The 20,308-nt window shown below is 41.9% G+C and overlaps 1 protein-coding gene across 5 annotated transcripts in view; it reads right to left on the bottom strand.

The window, feature by feature from the left end:
• Positions 1 to 207: 207 nt before the first annotated feature.
• The window catches only part of Ndel1 (nudE neurodevelopment protein 1 like 1), a 66,486-nt gene continuing 46,385 nt past the window's right edge, over positions 208 to 20,308 (bottom strand). For 3 of the 5 annotated variants that reach the window (XM_070001423.1, XM_070001426.1, XM_070001422.1), the window contains exons 6-9: positions 19,944 to 20,117; positions 16,393 to 16,484; positions 10,302 to 10,453; positions 1,943 to 3,153 (exon numbers count right to left, since the gene is read on the bottom strand). In XM_070001423.1, the coding sequence (XP_069857524.1) occupies positions 3,060 to 3,153; positions 10,302 to 10,453; positions 16,393 to 16,484; positions 19,944 to 20,117 (512 nt within the window). In that variant the 3' untranslated portion in view covers positions 1,943 to 3,059. Of the gene's footprint in view, positions 613 to 1,942; positions 3,154 to 6,625; positions 6,661 to 10,301; positions 10,454 to 16,392; positions 16,485 to 19,943; positions 20,118 to 20,308 lie in introns of those variants that run through there. The other 2 variants (XM_070001424.1, XM_070001425.1) reach the window with 2 other exon arrangements.

Consider the following 20,308-nt stretch of genomic DNA (forward strand, 5'->3'; position numbering starts at 1 on the left):
GTCCCTCTGCTCTTCAGCTCAAGGCTAGCGCTCTATCACTTGAGCCACAGTGCCACTTCCAGCTTTTTCTGCATAAGTGGTGTTAAGGAATCAAAGCCAGGACCTCATGCATGCAAGGCAAGCACTCTACCACTGAGCCACTTTCCCAGCCCCTGTATAACACTTCATAGCAATAAAATTATATATTTAAAAATTTGAAAGTCATTTTCAGGGAAATGGTTGGTCTGAGAAGAAATCATGTTAAATGAGGTAAGCCAAGCTCAGAAAGACAAACAGCATGTTTTCCCTCATATGCAAAAGCTCAATCTAAAATACACCCAGAACAAAGGAGGAGGCCACAATGCTTGATAAGAAATGTACTCATTACCTTGCTCATGTGATTGTAACCACTCTGTATGGTATTTTCACAATAAAACACTTATTAAAAAAATTAAAAAAATACACCCAGATATGATCAATTATACAGGACTCAGGCTTTCACACACAGCTAGACCAAAGGAGAATAATTTTACAAGTAGAACACAAAGGTGCAATGCCTGTGTGCATCTTCATTGAAATGAACTGCAGGAAATGGAAGCGAGGTTCTTTTTCCTTTTTGTCTTGTTTATCTGTCTGGGGGGAGAGAATACGGGTAAGGGGAGGCAAAGAAATGGACAAAGGGTGAATAAATGTAACAGTGGTACTCAGACACTATGCTGAAAATGAACTATAGAACTGTGGGTGGAGACAGGAGGGAAAAACTGGGAGAGAGCAAGGGAGGAGGTGACAGTCAAAAAGAAATGCACTCATTACCTGACTTACGAAACTTTAACCTCTCTATACACATGACCTTTATAGTAAAAGTAGTTATAAAAATCTGACAGTTGAAAATAAACAGTGAAGACCTGCTCATGGGGGGAGTGGAAGATGACAGCATACCACTGCTTTCTGGGACCCAGTGTTCTCCTGGACACAGAGCAGGGGGCACGTCCTGTGAATGACTCGTGACTGCTGTAGCTAGGGTCTCCTCCAGCCAGCAACCCACTGATCCTAGCAACTGGCAGAATTGTCAGGATGAGCCCAGCAATGCTGCAGCTAACAAGAATCTAAGAAGTCACTCAGAGCCAAGGATAAGGACTCAGAGCTCCCAACTTCGTTATTGCTTTTGCCAAAGGAGCTCTACTTACGATGTTTTAGATTTGAATTTACCTCTGATCTAATCCTCCACGGCTGGGCAAGAAGCTGAGCACTGCTAAACATCATTAAAAGACTTAAAGCAGCTGGCCCAGTGCACAGTGTGGCAGAAGGCTCCAGGAGAGTTGGCGCAGGACAAAATGTCCAGGACCAGTAACAGCAGACATTCCTGTCCATCCACTAGCAGACAGAAGAAACGTGAGTGTATCCCGACTTAGTTCCTTATTTGCTTAGGAATCTTGGCTTTTTAATTCACTTACATTTTTCAAAACTATAAACCTACTATCAGTTTATGCTGCTGTAGGTGCATTAATAATCTGATGCACTCATACCCACTTCAGGTGTCTTGGCACCGGGCATTGTCTCTCATTTGTAGGAGAGCAACATGAGAGAAGATCAACTCCATGTGAACTCAAATCCCAGCACAACAGTGGTCACACACTGTTGTATGCAGCACAACTGGAGGACCAGCTCCCCATCTGTCCCTGGAAGCTCTCTCCCAGTTCTAGTCCTTCCCCCAGGCTTTTGTATAGGCCTAGGCTCAACAAAGCTGCCCCTGGAAATCATACAAAGCTGAAAACGTATGGCTCACAGATTGGCACACGCACGCCTGCTCAGTGCATAAGCCATCTGCCAAGACCACCTGAGTCTCGCCCCACTCCACAGCTGCCGTCCGTCCGCACACCGCATGAAGACGACACTTGAACCTGGCTTTGTATGCTCAAGCTCTTCTCAGGATGGCAGAGACCCAATAAAGCAACCTCAATCATTATTTTCTGTGAAATTTATTGTTTACACATTAAAAGATTTTCTTTCGGAGGGGAAGTATTTTTTTAGCCACATGATGAACCTATACAGCTGCCCAAAGTAGGACACCATCATAAGTCATTAACATGCCATATGAGTTCTGAATAAATAAAAGCTACAAAGCCCAAGTTATATACAAATATCTTAGGCAATAATGTTTACAAACCTATGTACAATAAAACAAATGTAAACAGTAAGTGCAGCATGAGAGCAATCAAAGGATGCAAGGGACAACCACTTTTGGTCAGTCTGCCCCCAGAAGCTGGCATGGGCTAGCCCCCAGAATCAGGCCCCTCAACCTTTCCCCAGTGCAATGGACAGACGATGTCGCTGAACTGAAGGACTGGAAAGCTGGTGGGGATGTTGCCACCACCTCCCCTGAGTCTGAGGCACAAGGAGGAGGAGGAGGCAGCACAGAGGTGTAGCCTGGGTGTGCCCAGCCCTGGAGGCTGCTGCCACCTGCAGCCCTGACAGCATCTCGCTGCTTTGGGAGGCAATCCCATGGAATGGAAACTGCTTACGTAAAATGAGAAGGTGCAGACAATGTTCCCGAATTCAGTGACCTTCCTGACTCTTCGCCAAAAACAGGCTCAAACGGCAGGGGTGGAGCTGGGGGGGACACATGATTATGAGCACTGAAGATGTTTGGGTCGGAGCTTAGAAGGGCACACGTCAACCTGATTGGGGGAGAAGTTCTAGAAGATCTGTAATGTCCTAAACACAACTAAATCCTATCAGCACAGCAGAGTGGGGGGCTATGAGGCAGGTGTGATGAACGGGTACTTCTGCATCCAATGACCAAGTAATACACACATGTATCACCTTGTGACCCACAAAAGTGCAATCATGTGAAACCAACGGCACTACGGCAAGAAGAGAAAATAGCCAGTATTGATATCACGCAGAGTCCTAGGGCTGAGCAGGGCCCAGCAGCCGCCGCTGCATGCAGCCTGCCCTCTGCCAACTGTGGGGAGGCAGACGGAGGGGCACAGGGCTGGGCCCAGGCACCAAAGGGCGAGGCGTGGGTGTCCTGGGCTGTTAGAGGAGGGCGGGGGGGCCCCCACCTGGAGGCTGGGCACTCACACACTGAGAGGCAGCATACCCGGTGCTGATGAGGGGCGTGAAGAGCCCAGACCAGGAGGAGGAGAGGCTGGATCAAAGCCGTTTACTGCCCTGTGGGGGTGACCAGAGAGGGCGGAAGGGAAAAAGAAAGAGAAAACATTTTAGATCACTCTACAAACCATAATCAAATTCATCTGCTTTCTATAATTCATCCTCTTCCTGATCCACAGTAGAAACCTGATCACATGAGGAATGAGCAGCTGCGCAGAAAGCACAGGTTAGAAAATGGGAGGTTCGCAGTCCTAAGGTACCACAACCAACTAAGCAACTTCATCACACTGGCTACTGGAGCTGCAGCACTAATATTTTTCTCCCATAGACCAAGTCTAAAAGCTGGCATAGGGACCTAGTTAAATAAATAATTGTATAACAAAACGGCAAAATATAAATATAACCATAAAAAATACAGGTGCCAATGGCTCACACCTACTAGCTACTCAGGAGGCTGAAATCTGAGATAGCAATTCAAAGCCAACTGGAGCAGAAAAGTCTATGAGACTCTTTATCTCCAATAAAGTACTTTAAAAAAAAGAGAGAGCAAGCTGTGGCTCAAGTAGTAGAGCACTGGCCTTGAGCAAAAGAAGCTCAGGGACAGCCCCAAGTCCTGAGTTCAAGCACCAGGATGGCACCAAAAAAACATTCCATGTAATTTTTAATAGCATGGGAAAATACTCAGAATGTTCTGAAATACTATATCAAAAAAGCAGCAGCTACCCAACTGTGTATATCCAAGTGATATGAAGAAAAAGTATCAAGTATATATCCTAGATTCCATACTAAAGTGCTACATAGGTGTCACTGTCTATGTACCTATGTCTAGAATGTATATATATAAATATATATACACATAGATACACACACATATATATGAATATAGAATGCACAGATTCTATATCTATATATATATATATATATATATATACACACACATATATGTTTAAACACATATTGTTAGTAATGTGTATGTGTGTAAAATAGGAGGAAAACTTAACAGTAGTTACTTTTCTTCCCTCTGGATTGTGGGTAAATTGTTCACTACTTATAATTTATTATTTTCCAGACCTCTTATAATATAAATATGTTAATAAGGGAGAAAAATAACTTTTTAAAGAATTGCTTAGCAAGCCAAGACAGATGGGTAGGAGTAGTTTTGCCTTTTTTCAGCTCAGCCCCATACTTAGCATCCATGCACACCCAGCAAGATGGCAAGCCCCAGCCACTGCGCTTGGCAGCACAGTTATAGGAAGCGAGGAGGGAGGGAAGGAAAGAGAGGTGGAGCGCCTTCCTGCCTGTAGCCTTCCTAAAAGAATCTGTTGCACTAGCAGTTTGGGAGACACAGCCAACTTGCCTGTCACTGTCACCCCATTGGTCATGGAGGGGCCCAGGTAGCTGAATATTAACTCATGGAGAGAGAGACTCTCAAGAAAACAAAAAGAGAAGCTGGGCATTCCCTGCAAAACACAGCTCTGTAGGTTGAAGAAGTCTGTAATCATATACAGAAATGAGCATGCAGAGATACATGGCATATAATACTTTGAAGAGACAGACTTCACATTCCAAGAAAGTAAGCACAGTCCAGATTTCATGCATAAAATCAGGGCCAAGAGCACAGGCAAGGAAGCTGTAATATGTCATCTGTCCTTTTGCAGCTTGTTCTACCTAGATTTCCCCTTTTCCTGGGATAGGATTTTGAGCCCTTAATGTTTGAAAACTTTAAATCATCCTTCCTTATTTCTCAGAGCTATATGCCTGGGCCACATCCTACCTGCCACTGTAGTTATCACCTAATAAGCTCCATCTATCTAGTACCAGAGTTTCCAGTGCCTGCTTCTAGAAATTCCCAGAAGAACTACACATGCAACATGAATCTCAACTGTCTGGCCTCACAGTGTTATGACAGGGGAAGCTGTGCTGCAAACAACCCCCAAATCTCAGCAGACAGGGAGCACTATCAGATGCCACTATTTTGCCACCTAGTCCAACAAAGTGTGCAAAAGCAGCAAGCAGAGGGTGGCTCCACTTGCAGGTATAGTATTTTCAAGTTAGATAAACTTTTAAGGAACATCAAGTTCATCTCCATTGTTACAGAGCTAAGGCAGTAACCCAAGCTCACCCAGTGAGTTGTTGGGTAGGGAAGTCAAGCCCACAGCCTGCCTCCAGAGGCCCAGGGCACTTGGCAGCCCTCAGCGGGCAGCCACTTTTATACTCCCAGTAAAGATCAGCGATAGCAGAGGACTATAAGCAGCATGGCCAGGGACGCACAAGGGTAAGCTTAGTCTCTGTGTGGATACAGATGCAACCCTTGACTTGGGAGGGAAGCTAGTAGAAAGAGGACAACCTGCCAGGGTCTCACCTAGCACTTGTCTGAATCAAGAAGTGGGAAGTTAAAGCCAGAGGGAGAAGAAAAGCTGACCTACAGGTGGAATTTTCAATCAAAAATCTGCAGTGGGAAAAGATTCCTGAGAGAAGAAACACCTCCATATGTGCCCAGAAGAGCCAAAGAGCCCAAGAATCATATCCCATGGACCCCAGAGAACTGAAGGGAGACAGGAATGGAGAGAGAGCCCTGGAAATTAGTTATATGCAAAAGTGTTCAAGCCTGTACAATTCATCTAGTTAAGGAAAAGTACAGGTTCCAGCTAAGAAAAAGGTGCTACAGCCAATGTAAAATGGCAACAGAAGTAGTGAATGGAAGCAAAGAGTCCATGTGCATTCAGAAATCAGGAAAACAATATATCTAACACAACAGAGATAAAGGAAGGAAACTAGTCTGCCAAGGAAGCAAGGTCAGTACATGAGAGGGCAGCAGAAAACAAAGGCAGCTCACGAACTCAGAAGAGGAGAGGACACACCAGAGCCCACAAGGATAAACAGAACTCCAAGCAGGAGCTTGCTGCTAACTGAAAAGCAGTTCTGAATCATAGAACTGATCTTACACATGACCCATCTCCCATTACAGTTTAATCCTAGTTTAATCTAGGAATACAAGAACAGACACAGCGGCAGGGGAGTCCATTATCATTAGTGCCTGGTTTCAGAAAACAAACAATCGGAGAACAGGAGGAGCCCATTCTCCATGAAGACAGTGAAATGGGATCCTCGGGCCTGGCAGTCAGCCCACCCTACGCTACATGGGAAGTGCAACCAGGGAGTCGAGCAGCCACCCAGGACCAGCGAGTTCACTGTCTGGTTTGGTTTGGTCGAGGCAGGGTTTCACTGGGTTCAAAGCTGGTCCTGAACTCCTGGGCTTAAGCTAATCTTCTGGCCTTCCTCAGCCTCCCAGGTAGCTAAGACATGGGGCAAATGTCACCATACCAAACCACTGGTGTGGTGTGGATCTGCACAGCTGAACTAACAGTAATGGTAGACAGTCAAGTGAGACAGGATCTCAGAGGCTCACTCATGGTCTGTAAGTCAGTTAAAGCTGAGTCAGCCCAAGCAGTTAGTTAAACCAGTTTGTTAATGTCTCTTCCACACCATGATTAAGAAAGAGAGGAAGAAAGCACAGCAAACATTCAGTTACCCATGAACAACGTGGGAAATATGACTTTTTCTTGCCTAATAAAAAAAAGGAAAAAATATTAAACAATAATACAATTTTCACATCATGCCTTAAAATTAGTCCATGCCCACCTCCACACCACCTGAAGGAAATAAGACTGGCTTGCAAAAATAGAGCAAGTGATACATAAAAGCTAAAGTTGCGGAGAAAAAAAGAATGTCTAATCTTACAGCAAATTCAAGGGACCATATCACACATGAACTCTGTAGACTTTTAGGGGGCATAAAGAGCAGAGTTAGGAGTGGTGGGAGGAACAAATCCGAGTAGAAACGGCAGTCTTTGAGAAACTAGCAGTGTGATCCTAGACTAGATAAAATCATGGTTCCAAGAAGCCCTCCAACAATTGGAACTTAATCTCATAAAGCAACACATCTGGTGTAGCTGCAGTTTTATATGGTAGGGCTTCACTGCATGCAAAGACTATGGGAGATGAAGGTGGAGGGACATGCTCACCCCACACTAGTAGGCTGGAGCTACCAGCACCTCTTCAGTAGAGACAGAGGCGCAGCATGCTGAAATGACAAGCCATCCTTCTACACTCCTACAAAGATTGGCTGCTTTTTTTTTGGTCAGTCATGGGGGCCTGAACTCTGGGCCTGGGCACTGTCCCTCAGCTCTTCAATTCAAGGCGAGCACTCTACCACTTGAACCACAGCACCACTTCCAGCTTTTTCTGCTTATGTGGTACTGAGGAATCGAAGCCAGGACCTCATGCATGCAAGGCAAACACTCCACCACTGAGCCACTTTCCCAGCCCCTGACTCTTTTTTTTTTTTTTAAACCAGCCAGATTTAATAACAGATCTGAGGATTGAGCTGGCTGCCCTCTTCCTTTTGCAAAGTGAGAAAAAGAAAGGCTAGAAGTAAAAAGCCAAGCAGACTGAAAAAAGACAGAAGAGAAGAAAAGCAATGAGGAAATAGAAACACCATGAACCCACAAAAGAACTTCCGCAGGAATGTGGTAGCTAAATAAAGATTCTTCAAGCAACAACAGTAGTGTGCATACACAATCTACTGTCTGATAAGCTAAATGCTTGTTGTCCAAGGGCTAGTCTGTAAAAGCATATTCCATTCTTGGTAGAAGCAATACATCATTAAATTTGTACAAATGAAAATCAAATTCAAATACCTGGTTCTATCAGGATGCACTTTTTTCAGATCTGTTCAAAAGTACTAGCTACTCTACCTCTAGGCTGCCTGGGGAAGGGCTTCAGGCAGAGAGCCCAAGGCTACTCCAGTTTCAGCTATTCCCAACAGCAGGTGCATACAGGGACCAGGCCTGCTCTCTAATGGGAGGCAGGTGGAAGGCAGGCTCAATGAGCCCTGATGGTCATAACCATCGGAAGCACATTCCATGCTCAAAGACTCCTGCTCACCAAGCCAAGTCTCGTTTATGCCTTTTCTCATGTCACAAGATGCCCAAGTCCCACCAAGAAATGAGATTGTAGAGACAGACTAATAACTACTCTACTGAAGGTAAAGATAAGTTTCAGGAAAAATCAGACATACTGCTTCTAATACTCTTGAAGATTTTCCCTAGATTTTTCTCTGCATCATTTGGGGGATAGGGCTACTCTACCCATTCTATGTGCCACTACCCATTTTCCATGTACAAAAACAGGAACACTGCCAAGTTTGCCTGAAACCCTTAAGCCTGTAGAAAATTAAATTTATACTTATTCCACCTGAGGAACCCCAAAGATTAAAATTCTACTTATTTTATACTTGATATTTTAGAATGTGTTTTAGTAGAATGGCCTTAATGAAAAGTGTATAGTTCAGGATAAAAGTGTCAAAGTACAAAAATGAACCAGAGCATCCAACTATAAGGAGAAACAGTAAGACACACTTTGTAAGAGTCAACGGTACATAGATCTGGTCCTTCCAAACAAACCATAATTATAGAGGACCACAAAAAAGAAAGTTTAAGATATTGTGGAATTTTCTATAATTGTCCACCATTGTTTACACAGAAAAACAAGAAAGAACTATCTGTGACTCACAAGACAGAGATGGCAAGACATCATGGATGCCTCAGTTGCTAGTCCAGTAACCACTACCTGAAGTTGCATGGTCAGCATCTCCAGGTTACAAGTCCTAACTGCTTCCCTGTAATAAGATAGCACTGGGTGCTGGTGGCTCACACCTGTAATCCTAGCTACTCAGGAGTGTGGGTTGAAGCCAGCCCAGGCAAGTCTATGAAACTCATCCCCAGTTAACCAGCAAAAAGTCCAAAGTGAAGATGTTGCTAGAGTTGTAGAACACCAGCCTTGAGAGGAAAAGCTAAGGGACAGCACTCAGACCCTGAATCTAAGCCCTCAAAAAAAAAAAAAAGTCATACCTGTAACAAGGGGATAGCTATACACTACTAAAAATAAAAATCAGGTAGAATGTTCTGACTTAGAAAGAGACTGGCAAGGTAAGTCATCACATATGGCAGAGCAATATTTCAAGTATAATTTCATAAGTGTGTTAAAAAAAAAGAAAAGCTTACAGTAGATGCATTAAATATGACTACATACTTAAGAATAACTTAAGAATGCAGAAACCTAGCCTGGCACTAGTGGCACACACCTGTAATCAATCCTAACTGCTCAGGAGGCTGAGATGTGAGGATCCGGTTCAAAGACAGCCCAGACATGAGACTTTTATCTCCAATTAATCACCAGAAAACCAGAAGTGGCACTGTGGCTAGCCTTTAAGCTGAAGAGCTCAGGACAGAGCCCAGCACAGAGTTCAAGCCCCAAAACAACCAAACAAACAAACAAAAGAATGCAAAAAACTGTGAAGACAGAAGAGCTACTTTCTGCTTCACATACTTCCATACCAAAGGAAATGCTCTATTAAGACTATACCATTGTTCTTATGAGACTTTTTGTTTATTTCAATTCTCACAAGAAGCTTTCACTTCCTACAGAAGTTTATTCTTTTCTCAACTGTATTTGATCCGAGTCTAGATACTTCAAGGGCTTTATGTTTTTTATTTTTATTTTTTTGGGGGGGTTCCGGTCGTGGGGCCTGAACTCTGGGCCTGGGCGCTGTCCCTCAGCTCTTCAGCTCAAGGCTAGCGCTCTACCACTTGAGCCATCGTGCCACTTCCGGCTTTTTTTTTCTTTTTGCTTATGTGGTGCTGAGGAATTGAACCCAGGGCCTCAGGCATGCAAGGCAAGCACTCTACCACTGAGCCACCTTCCCAGCCTGGCTTTATGTTTTTCTAAAATTTTCAGATAAAAGACTTAAGTCTGCATAAACTGTACATAATTGCATATAAATAATCTTTTAAAAGATCTGCTGACAAAGTCTCCCAGGAGAACAGTGTCCCTGGAGAGGACAGGCCACATCAAAGCCCTGAGGCTCTCCCAAGCCCAGCACTACTGCAAACTCCAGATGCCTGGGCAACAGACTCCACAGAGACCAGAAGGCAATAACACAATAACAGATGTCTGCCCCCCAAGATTTGAATGAGAACAAGCTTCAGGTAAGTTTATCAAGCTGAGTTTACCATCTCTAGACTCCAAGAACAAGCTTTCAGGCAAGTTTATCAAAGTGAGTTTACCTTCTCAAGACTTCAGTAATCTAACCTAAAAATCTGCAGTGTTACTACTCTAAAATAATCACTCAGAAAGTCCAGTACTTACCCTTTGTCAAAGAAGGACGTGTGTCCTGATCGAGAGAACTTTGTGCCATTGCTATTCATCACCCCACAGTTAACGTTCCCTGAAATATAGGATTTTCGTGATGCTTGGTCCTTTGCAAAATTCCTGCAAGCTGCTAATTTGGATTCTAAAGCCTATGAAAGAAAAAAGAAATGATTTGATTGTCAAAACAGTAGCTACACAGGAAAATTTGCATTTCAAATCATTTCTATAATCAGGCCTTAACCCTTACTTTCCAGAAGGATAACAGCAGATAAGCCATAATGAATCCTCTTTCTAATTACAAGAGGGATGTTTGTGCTGACTCCCTTTCTAATGACCTCAGAGATTTTACGTACTCCTCTCAATTTACTGAAGGATAAGGAATTAGCCACACCTTACAACTAACAAAGATATGACATAGGTAGATACAAAACATCCCAGATCTATTATTTGTGGAGGTATGGTTAACTTGTAGCCTACTGGCTGGGATTGGGGTGAGAGAAGAAGAGTGAGGGAAGAGAGGGAAGACAGGAAGAGAGATGGGGAGGGAGGAAATGAGTGTGTTTGTGAGTTTAGGGGTATGAGGAGAGACCAATCATCCATTATTTGTTATTTTGTAGTCTGATGGTAAGGCTGGGACTGGTATGTATGTGTGTAATGTGTAGGAAACAAGCATTGTAAAAAATCCAAAAACCTCACTTTGAATGTTTTTAAATACAGCAAATTCTTCTTATAGATTCTTCTTGTTTTATCCACTGCATCAGAGTAGATTTAAACATTTACAATCCCTCATTTAAAATAAAAAGCCATTTTCTTTTTAAAAAGCACACTTTTAAATGTTTACCTGATACTCACTCCGTCTGTAATTAAATAATTGGCCTGTAAGTGGGCCTGGACCTTAGGCACTTACCTGCAAATCAAGTGCCCTTACTTTACACCTGCCATGTCAACTGCAAAGTGCCAGCTCCCCCAAAGAACAGGCATTTCTCATCTGTTCCCATAAGGGTATTACAAACTCCCATTTTCCCATTAATACTCTGCCCAATCAAATATAGCAAAGGGAGGGACAGGTTTTATTATCCACAATATTAGAAGATTAGAAATGCACAAATAAATAAAATCCACAGTTAACACACACTTCACTTTGAGATTCCATATGGACATCCTACCTCCATCATTTCAATAAAAAAAAAAAACTCTTAACACCTGGGTGCTGGTGGCTCAAGCCTTTAATCCTAGCTACTCAGGAGGATGAGATCTGAAGATTGAGGTTCAAAGCCAGCAGAGACAGAGAAGTTTGTGAGCCTCTTATCTCCAATTATTCATCAAAAAGCCAAAAGTAGAGCTGTGACTCAAGTAGTAGAGCACTAGCCTTGAGCAAAAGAGCTCAGGGACAGCATCCAGGCTCTGAGTTCAAGCTCTAGGACAGAAAATAAAATAAATGAAATGAAATCCAGCAAATGGAGGTAATGACCTTGTAGGATACGCTCTGAATGAGCAATGTTCAGTGGTAGTAAATTATCTACAACAGGCAGAGCACCACTAGTTCCTTATTTCCATAAAGAGACTTGTCTATTCATTCAAATGTGTGTGAGCTTTAACCCCAAGGCAGGCACAAGTTATATTTGAGGATTCAGAGACACAGGTGCCATCAACAAAGCTTTTCAAGGGGAGAAGGTAGTCTACAATTTTAAGAATTGGAAGCTATCCACACCCAGGGATAGATAAAATCATGCCTGTGAAGATCAGAAAAGCAAGGAAGAACTCTTAATAAACCAACACTGAAAGAATGGGCAGACAAGAAGATGAAGAGGAATGCACAGAAAGTGGGATCATCCCTGAAACAGTATCAGGGGTGCAGAAGAAAGGAAAACTCAGAGAAGACAAACAGGTTGGTGTTGAATGTTTCACATAAAATAAGGACAGCACACATTGGATTTGTCAGCACTGAGATCAGCAGTAAGCACTTTTAGTGGCTGGAGCAGGGAACAGAGCAGAGGTCAGAATGCCTGGGGATTACATGTGCAATCAAAATACTAACAATATATGCAGACTTTAAAAGGCCTGGCCATAAGAGGGAGAGAGAACAATGGTTAAAGAGAAATGTAGCAAAAAGAAAACAACTGCTTTTATTTTTTATTTTTTACATTAAAAAAAAAGAGGCATCAAATGTTTTACACCTGTAATCCTAGCTACACAGGAGACTGAGAGCTGAGGGTCAAGGCTCAAAGTCAACCTAGGCAGACATGCCAGAGGCTCTTATCTGACCAGCAAAAAGCTAGAAATGAAGTGTGGCTCAAGCAGTAGATCACACTTTAAGTGAAAAAGCCAACTGAAAAAAAGAGGTCCTTTAAGTTTAAGCCCCAATAACAGCAACCAAAAAAATGAAAGGGGGGGGGGTGAGGGAGGAAAAGGCTAGAGAAATAGCAGGAAGGTAATATCAGAAGATAATAGAGGAAATCAAGTAAGTTTAAACCAGATGGCCTTGATTTTGCCCTGGGAAGAGGATTCTAGTGGGGAAGGGGCTTCTAGTTCAAGGCAACTGACAAAGGTGCATACAGAAGTAGAAAATATGCACAGAAGTGTTCAGCATAGTCGGTACAGCACACCAAACCTTAGGGACACCTTAGTGGAATGGACAACTCCAACACCTCTGAATAAATTACTTATAGTACTAAAGCAAAGAAGGAATCTAGAAAATGAATATGGAATTGAGGGACAGAAGGAAAAACTGGAAGGTAAGCAGAGAAAATGTGTTTCTTCTACCTCAACAAGAACAAAGATTTTAAATGCTAGGAAAACAGGAAACATGCAAGTCAACTATGACAAAAACATAAATTAAGAGTTACAGTTAAAGAATGAGATGTCCAGCCGGGCACTGACAGCTCACACATACAATCCTAGCTGCTCAGGAGGCTGAGATCTGAGGATCACTGTTTCAAAGCCAGCCCAGGCAGAAAAGTCTGTCAGAATCTTAGCTGCACAATAAACCACCAGAAAACCAGAAGTGACACTATGGATCAAGTGATAGAGTGCTTGCCTTGAGCTGAAGAGCTGAGGGACAGCACACAGGCCCCACAACCAACCAAAAAAAAAAAAAAAAAAAACAAGAAGAAAAAAGAATGAGATATCCAAAATACTTGTTAAGTGGGACAAATATAGAGCATAGGCCCTCCTCTCTTGTAATCTTGTGATAATGTGTATTATAGACATCATATTGTAAATACTGCATGACTAATCTTCAATTTTGGAACTAAGTAAGAACTCACAACCAATATAGTTAGTTGTCCCTTAAAAAGGGACAGCCGGCCGGGTGCCTGTGGCTCACACTTATAATTCTAGCTACTTAGAAGGCTGAGATCACAGTTCAAAAATCAGCCCAGGCAGGAAAGTCCATCAGACTCTTATCAACAAATAACCACCAGAAACCAGAAGTGGAGCTGTGGCTCAAAGTGGTAGAGCACTATAGCCTTGAATAAAAAAGCTCAGGGACTGTACAGGTCTTGAGTTCAAGCCCTATGACTGACAAAAACAAAAAAGGAATAAAAAAAAATGGGGCTGGGAAGGTGGCTCAATGGTAGAATGTTTGCCTTGCATGCATGAGGCCCTGGGTTCGATTCCTCAGCACCACATAAGCAGAAAAGGCTGGAAGTGGCGCTGTGGCTCAAGTGGTAGAGCGCCAGCCTTGAGCTGAAGAGCTGAGGGGCAGCACCCAGGCCCAGAGTTCAAGTCCCATGACCAACCAAAAAAAAAAAAAATAGCAGTCTAGGTACTCATCCCTATAACCTGGTTACTCAGGAGGCTGAGATCTGAGGATCACGGTTCAAAGCCATTCAGGGCAGACAAATCCAAGAGTCTCTTATCTCTTAATTAACTAGCAAAAAGCTGGAACTGGAGGTACTGCTCAACTAGTAGACCAACAGCTAACTACAGGCTAAAGAAAGCAGAGCTAGAGCATAAGGTTCTCTCTCCTCTCTCTCTCTCTCTCTCTCCCCCCTCTTTCTCCTTTCGCACGCGCATGCACACACACACACGCACACACACACACACACACACACACACGGAAAGAAAGGTGGGGGAGGGAGAGAAGAAAGAGCTCAGCTAGTTAATAAATTCAGAGCTCTAAATAAAGTTATTCAAGAGTAGGGATGTAGCTCAGAGGTAGAGCACAAGCTTAGCATGCATTAGCCCCTGAATTCCATCCTCACTCCCACATAAGAAATACATGTGTGGATATGCATACATCTGTATATGAACATATGCATATATATTAAAATTTATAAATCTAACCAATGTAAAAAACAGAAATAAAATTGAGAGGTAGTAGGTTCTCTCTCTCAAAATCTTTTTGTTTGAAGTTGATTAAATCAAAATACAAATAGGCACATCATTTTATGTTACAGAGTTAAACACTAACTTACAACAAATATGATTTTAGAATTATCTTTAGTAAGGGAAGATTACTGTGCACACTGCATGAATCATTCATGCACATTGCTTTTTATAGTAAGTTTTTAAAGTGAAGATTTGGAGCTAATCTGATGGTTAGAAAAGAATCTATTTTAGGAGTCAGAAAAAGCAAACATGAGACTGTGTCTTAGATTTCCAATTCTTCATTAGCTAAAGTATACTTCAACTTCTACATTTTTTTTAGAAAAAATGCCTCACACAAATAAGTGAAGGGGTAGTGAACGGTGGAATGTAATGAGTTAATTATTAAAAAAGCAAAGTCAGTCACTTGAGGGATACACAGAAGGCAGTGAAGTTAAAAGTGCTGACTATACAGTAGTGAAGAATCTGTATGAGCCTGTTTCCAGTCATCCAGCCTCTTTGTTCTAAATTGCAAGTCTCCTTCAACCAACAGCAAGAATTAAGTGTGAATAGTGGGATAGTGGAGGAGTAGAAAGGAAATGAAAGCAAGAGACAGGATATAAATACTGGGTGTGGTGGCTCATGTCTGTAACCCCAGTTATTTGGGAAGCAGATATAGGATGACTAAAATTTGACACTAGCCCAGGGAAAAAAGTTGCTAAGTATCCACCTCAACAAACAAGTGCATGGGAGACATAGGTAGGAGGATCATATGAGATTGTATTTGAAAAGTAACTGAAGCATAAAAGATAGAGATGTGATTCAAATGACAGAGTGCCTGCCTAGTAATATGAGGTCCTGAGCTGACACCCTAGTAGTACACAATAAAATGGCATTACTCTTGATAAGGTCAAAGAGTAAATATTAAGCAATAAAAGACTGAACAAGAAGCTGGACATGGGGCTGGGAAGGTGGCTCAGCAGTAGAGCGCTTGCTTTGAATGCATGAGGCCCTGAGTTCAATTCCTCAGCACCACATAAGCAAAAAGAAAAAAGCCAGAAGTGGTGCTGTGGTTCAAGTGGTAGAGCGCTAGCCTTGAGCTGAAGAGCTGAGGGACAGCGCCCAGGCCCAGAGTTCAAGCCCCACGAGCGGACCCAAAAAAAAAAAAAGGAGCTGGACATGTAGACAGGAGAATCACTTGGAGCAGTAGTTTGAGACTAGTTTGGACAATGAAGGAAGATACTATCTCCAATAAGAAAAAAATAAGAGTAAGAAAAAATAGAGACCGTAATATTTCAAAAGCCAAACTGTTCTGGAATATGAGACTTGAGCCAAAGAGAAGGCACTGGAGATGAGATGGCCCAAGAGCATTAAGACAGAGAAATAGTGGTCAGGCCATGAACCAACTGCTAGTGCCCTACAAAATAAAAGATGGGAAAAGGACGAGGAAGATAAAAGAGACAGGCAAAGACCAGGATTACAAGAGCTCAAACCAGGCCTCAGGGGAAGTGTCTGAAACAAGGACAAAGGCATCACGCTATAGGCACAATGGAGAAGAGTTAAGTGCCACATCACCTCAGAGCCTGGCCCTCATGCAGAAGTGCTGCTAGCCAGTGCTGGGGTATTCACCTGGACACTAGTCCAGACAGCTCACACTGGATGCCTGCACTGCTCAGCTTCCTGACAATTCTTACCACAGAAAGGTATTCTTTTTTCCTTCCCTTATTTCAACACCACCCCCGCAGTGGAAACACCTCGTGATAAATAACTAAATGCTTACCCCTACTTTCCGTAAGAGATCCCCCACGATATTTAGTGCTGATATCCTAGCAGAAGGAGTTAGTGGACTGGTTCCAAAACCATTTGGTATAGCTAGAGAAAAAAGGACAGTAAATGACATTAGCAGCAATCTGTACATTGGGTTTTGTTGGTGATGTTACAAAGCAGGATACACTCAATGCATAATCAATTTTCACATTACAGATAAACTATACAATTATTCATAAAATACATAGTACCTAGAAGGCTTAACCTAATAACTTAAGTTTAAACCTGGATGACTTAAGACTATCAACTAAATAGGAACACCTCTGGACCAGTGCTTCTGAAGACAAGATTGTCCTCTGCCAGGACACCCTTTCTTTCACCTTAATAGATATTGCCAAAATGCTCCATAAAAACATTATGCCAATTATCAGCAATTTGTATAGCAGTACTCTGAATAACATTACATATTAACCTTCTTTTTTCAGTCAATGGTAGTTACTCTGTCTAAATTTTTACCTCTTTAATACCTGGTCAATTTCTCCTGGAAATCATCTTCGTTCTTTGTACCTTTTTTAGTTGGTTTTCTTAAATCAACTTTCAAGGGCTCTATACATTATGAATACTCATACTTTTTCTTTTTTTGGTCTGTCACGGGCCTTGAACTCTGGGCTTGGGCACTGTCTCTGCCCTCTTCAGATCAAGGCGAGTGCTCTACCACTTGAGCCACAACGCCACTTCCAGACTTTCCTGCCCGGGCTGGCTTCGAACCGAGATCCTCAGATCTCAGCCTCCTGAATAGCTAGGAATACAGGCATGAGCCACCAGCACCCGACCTCATCCTTTTTCTTACACAGTCTCTCTCATGTCAGGATGGCATTTATCTTTTCTGTTTTACAGGAGAATCTTTGGCTTCCCCATCTCAATATTATAAAATATTCCCTAGCTAGGTGTATTGGTTCAACTGTAATTCTATCTACCTGGGAGTAAGAGATCAGAGATCAGGGATCAGGCAAGAAGTTCAAGAACCCAGCCAATGGTCACAGTAGTATACACCTATCATCCCACCTACAGCTACTCTTGGGGGTGTACACCTTTAATTCCAGCTATACAGGGAATCAAACAGGAGGCAATCTAGCCCAGTCTGAATATTATGTGAGACCCTATCTCAAAAATAATCAATGCAAAAAGGACTGGCAGAGTGACTCATGTGGCAAGTATAAGACCCCAAGTTAAAACCCCAATACTACCCAAAATAAAATAAACCCGAGATCATTTAATGAACCTATAATTTAGTGTTTGAATATATTTCCACTAGAATTACATAACGTTAACTCATTTTTAACTGATACATAAAAACACAAAACTTGTACATATTAATGAGGTACAATTTAATGTATATAATGTATATATACATTTAATGTATATATTAATTTAATATGTATATATTAATGTATATAAAGTATGCTACTTGATATTTAAATTTTTGATGCTTAATGAAGACTCTTATTTCCAATTTTTCTTGACTATTCTTACAAATTTTCTATTCCAGAATTGCTTCCATCATTAACTTTTTGGTTTTTGTTTTTTTTTAACAGTACTGGGGTTTGAACTCTCAAGCCCTCAAACTTGCTAGACAAGAGCCCTACCTCTTCAGCCATATATCTAGCCCCTAAATATATTTGATTATTGCTATCAGTGGGCAAATAAACAATCTTCAGACCTAAGTTGGACCACTGTAAGCAAAAAGGTCAAATGGCTAATTCTCAGATTTCAATAACTTACTTCAGTTCATAACTGACAGCAAGAGCTTCTCATGACTGCTCTACTCTATATATTGCTTGTCTTGTAGCCAGGGCAGTAGACACAGTACAAATTAGTGTAATAAGGTACTAGTAACTAGTACCTAATTTCACCTCATAACAAGTCTCGATCAAGCTATCACTTGAAATTCCACTAATAAACTGAGGAATTGAACTTTGTGGGTTTTTTGGTTTTTGTTTTTTTGTTTTTGCTAGTGCTGGGCTTGAACTCAGGGCCTGGGCACTGTCCCTGAGCTTCTTTTGCTCAAGGTTTGCACCCTACCCTTGAGCCACAGTGCCACTTCTAGCTTTGTCTGTTTATTTGGTACTGAGTAATCAACCCAGGACTTCATGCATGCTAGGCAAGCACTCCACCACTAAGCCACATTCCCAACCCCATGTACTTTGTGTTTTTGACTGTAAATTGAAATAGTCACAAGTGGCTACCTGATACCATACTGAGCAGCATGGATACAGAGAACTTACTGTACTGACTGCCCAAACAGAAAATCTTCTCATACACATCACATTGACAGATAAAGCCTGTATTTAATACAGAGGGGACAGAGGACAGACAGCTTTGGTTTGGGGAGTAAGAAAGCATGGGAGAATGAGGGAGCTGGGATATAATCTGTAAGTTACAAAAACAGAACAAATAGAATCAAGAGCTTTGGGATTGCATTCTAAGGTCCTATCTAGTGGCTACAAATTCATTTTTCTCCTTACATGGATTACATAATACATTGGTTGGCAGCAAGAGGAACCTTCTCATTGTGGCACCAACCATTTCCCAGATGTAACCTTTGATGTAACAGCAGCTTCTGAAACATCTACAAGAACGGGCACATGGCTCTGAGCCAGCTTTATGTGCCTCTGAATAACTCAGACATTCTCTGTGCCTCTGTGCATTAATGGCTTCTGTTTTCCCATACTACAGGAAGTGGCAAAAGCAAGAAATAAAATGTTATAATCCCAAAACTGATGTCTGACAAGGTTTGCACAAACACACATAGGCATTCACAGAAGAAAAAAACTCAAGCTGCATAAACGTGTATTACTAACATAACCAAAATATGCTTTTCTTTAAAACTTTTAAACTTTTTAAAATCTCATTAAGGTTGTTCTTGATTAAATTTCATATGTATGTAAGAGTGATCCAAGAGAACAATTGCTTGTTTTACATAGCACAAAACCAACTTTTTGTCTTTTTTTTCCTCTTGCTATGTAGCCAAGGCTAGCCTGAACCCACATCTTCCTTCCTAAGTCTACCAGTGACTAGATTAAATGCAGATGATACGAGGCTCAACTCTTTTGTTTTCTTGCAGTGCTAGTGATCAAATCCAGAGCCTACTACATGGGAAGGGTTCTACCACTGAACCACATTCCAAGTCCCAAACTAACTTTCAAAATAATTTTCTAGTTAAACTTTAGCAACTTCTGCTAACCCTTTTAGATAAAATAACCTAACATAGCCTCAGAGGGAAAAAAAAAAAGCATGGTTGGGTACTGGTGGCTCATGCCTGTAATCCTAGCTACTCAGGAGGCTGAGATCTGAGGATCGTGGTTGAAAGCAAGCCTCTGGCAGGAAAGTCCTAGACTTTTATAATCAATTAACCACCAGAAAACAGAAGTGGTGCTGTGGCTCAAAGTAGTAGAGTACTAGCCTTGAGCAAAAACAGAGCTCAAGAACAGTACCCAGACCCTGAGTTCAAGCCCCATGACAACAAGAAGAAAAAGAGAAAAAAAAAAAAAAAGCATGACAAACCTTTTGGTGAAGGAAAACTGTTTTCTGTTCCTTTGCCCACAGGAGTGGCTGGCAAGGAGAGTGAAGCCTGGACAGCAGAATCCATCTTTTCACAGTCTAGAGTCGGAGAACTAGGGGCAGACTTTCGAGTTACTTCCTGTTGTCTTTCCCGGACTGCCAGCTCTTGCCTTAAATCTGCAAAGTGTTGCAAACAAAGGTATAGATACTAAATGGAACAATGTCACATCTAAAATATCCTAATCATATTCTTCAAATTCTATTTTCATCTTGGGGGGCGGGGATAACAACTCTAGAGCCCAAATGATACTACAACTTAAAATGTTATTACCTCAAAGACAAGCATTATACTCAAATACATAAAGAGA

The sequence above is a fragment of the Dipodomys merriami genome, unplaced genomic scaffold (assembly GCF_024711535.1).
Source record: "Dipodomys merriami isolate MVZ:Mamm:240054 unplaced genomic scaffold, mDipMer1.0.p SCAF_59, whole genome shotgun sequence".
In the NCBI taxonomy this organism is placed as follows: domain Eukaryota; kingdom Metazoa; phylum Chordata; class Mammalia; order Rodentia; family Heteromyidae; genus Dipodomys; species Dipodomys merriami.